At 40.7% G+C, this 2,500-nt stretch overlaps 1 protein-coding gene across 1 annotated transcript in view; it reads right to left on the bottom strand.

Annotated features, from left to right (window-relative positions):
* The window catches only part of LOC119575846 (putative neural-cadherin 2), a 16,594-nt gene that overhangs the window by 8,204 nt on the left and 5,890 nt on the right, over window positions 1-2,500 (bottom strand). The window contains exon 2 of the mRNA XM_037923387.1: window positions 1,207-1,440. Coding sequence (XP_037779315.1) covers window positions 1,207-1,440 — 234 coding nt within the window. The remainder of the gene's footprint in view (window positions 1-1,206; window positions 1,441-2,500) is intronic.

The raw sequence follows: 2,500 nt of genomic DNA on the forward strand, positions 1-2,500 counted from the left end.
GGCAACTCTTGGTTTTAATATCCTGTATATCTATTTTAAAACACCGTAAGTATCACCTACGGTATTTCGTTAAACGTACGATCAAGTTACCTTCTAAAGTCTAAATTTGTAATTCAGTATACACTAGCCTTACTATTTATGTGTCACTCAAGCTAACGTGTACGTTGTATTACACTAACCTTTGCTTTTGTGGATTTTATTCCTTCAACGGGTGTACATAACCCTTGCACCGCGTATTCATTATTCTAACTCTGCACCTAATGTTTACTCGACACTCTATATCTGCTTTGCTAAATTAGTATATGATACCCGCTTTATCTATCTTTCTAACTCAGGATCTGCTATACTCCCTGCTCATTTTTCTTTTTTCTGAACTGGACGTCTACTGTACCCTATATGTAAGTCATTAACTCAATATCAGTGAGTACTCTGTGTCTGTCTCTCTCTTTCTCTCTCTCTCTCTCTCTCTCTCTCTCTCTCTCTCTCTCTCTCTCTCTCTCTCTCTCTCTCTCTCTCTCTATCTATCTCTATCTCTCTCTCTCTCTTTCTCCCCTTCTCTCTCTCTCTCTCTCTCTCTCTCTCTCTCTCTCTCTCTCTCTCTCTCTCCTCTCTCTCTCTCTCTCTCTCTCTCATTTTTTCAAACTTTTCTAACCTAAAATCTTCCTCAGCCTCTAGCTTACTTTCTCTACTTCAGGATCTTGCACTTCTATCCTTCTTGGATTTAATGGTTTTCTCCAGCTAAACGTTTCCCTTTACAACCGAGCCTCGGAAAGTGTTACGCATATCACATATTACATTTCTTTAACGGTGTTTTGTTGACTCTTTCAAAATTTCACAAGCTAATCATGGAATCCACGTTTAAAGTATACTTGCCATATTATTCCATGTACTCTACAAATCTGTCTAAATCAACATGTACTGTTCACTCTTTCAATTGCTGTTAATTCAACAGTGAATATAAAAGTACATCCAGAAAAAAAAGCATTTTTGAAATTCAATATGTTTTTGTTTCCTTTCGCCTTTATGGGATTATTATTTGAGGACGAACACTTTTATTCTACGCTTTCGTGGCTGTCGAGAGAGTACGCTCTACGGGCTGTCGGCAGCAATAATTTACATCGTTAGCAAACGAATTCTATAAAACGGTAGCGGTGTTTTCATATCTAACTCGTCGCTTGTATTGCTCCTCTGGGTGCAGTTACTTACCTTTAAGACCTCCGCCATCCACGGCAACCACCTGAATGTGATACTCGGGCGTCGTTTCCCGGTCCAGACAACAGATGGCGGTCTTGACGAGTCCCGTGTCAGGCTCCACCATGAAGATCGCTTGGCCGGTGCGCTCGTCGATCACGTTCTTCTCGATGGAGTACGTCAGGCGGGCGTTAGTGCCTTCTGCCTCGTCGTCAGCGTCCCAGGCTGACACCACGGCGACTTCGAGATCTGGAGAAACAAGAGGTGGAGGAAGAAGGAAGGATGATAGAGATGGAGGAAGGAGGAGGGATGATAGGGATGGAGGAAGGAGGAGGGATGATAGAGATGGAGGAAGGAGGAGGGATGATAGGGATGGAGGAAGGAGAAGGAGAAAGAAGGAGGTGAAAGAAAGAGTGAAGGAAATTGGACAGGGATTGAGGTAAGGTGATAGGAAGGATGTAGGAAAGAATGGAGTATATGGCAGGGAGAAGGGAAGAGCGAAGGAAAGAAGTAGGAAAGGGGAAAGGAGGGAGAGTGGAAAAGTGGGAATATTATGCGAAGATGAAAAAGAAGGACGAGAAGATGTAAGGGAGAAAAAAATAGAAAACGAAAAAGAGAGAAGAGAGGAAAGATTCAGATATGCAGAGAGGAGGGCATCGTCAGGGAGAAAGGAAGAAAAAGGAAAAGAAGGAGAGAGAAACAGTAGAAAGAAGGAAGCAAGAGACGAACACGAAGGAGAAAGAGGGAGCAGGGAAGAGGGATAGGGGGGGGGGGGGCGTCGTGATTAATTCTCTCTTGACTGGCAGGCGCCTCGCTCGCGATTTCTTTTAATTTCCAATAACCATTTACAAAGATTAATGACTCTTATTGATGGAAAAGGTTAAATGTCTTTGCGGCGTCATGTGAACCTGATATTGTGCTGGCATGAAATGGTCCATTTTTATAAAGAAAATAATACTAGTGTATAAAAAGTATTTAGGTATACTAAATACATACAGAAAAATTACAAACACATAACTTACATATTTGTATATGAATGTGAAATCGTTTATTCATATTTTTTTCAACCTATCTGTTTATGCATATATATGTATGTAGGACCACATGCATGCACCTACATGTATGTATATATATGTATATATATATATATATATATATATATATATATATATATATATATATATTATGCATGTATGTATGTATGTGTGTGTGTGTGTGTGTGTGTGTGTGTGTGTGTGTGTGTGTGTGTGTGTGTGTGTGTGTGTGTGTGTGTGTGTGTGTGTGTGTGTGTGTGTGTGTGTGTTTTTGT

This window comes from Penaeus monodon, chromosome 8, assembly GCF_015228065.2.
Source record: "Penaeus monodon isolate SGIC_2016 chromosome 8, NSTDA_Pmon_1, whole genome shotgun sequence".
NCBI lineage: Eukaryota > Metazoa > Arthropoda > Malacostraca > Decapoda > Penaeidae > Penaeus > Penaeus monodon.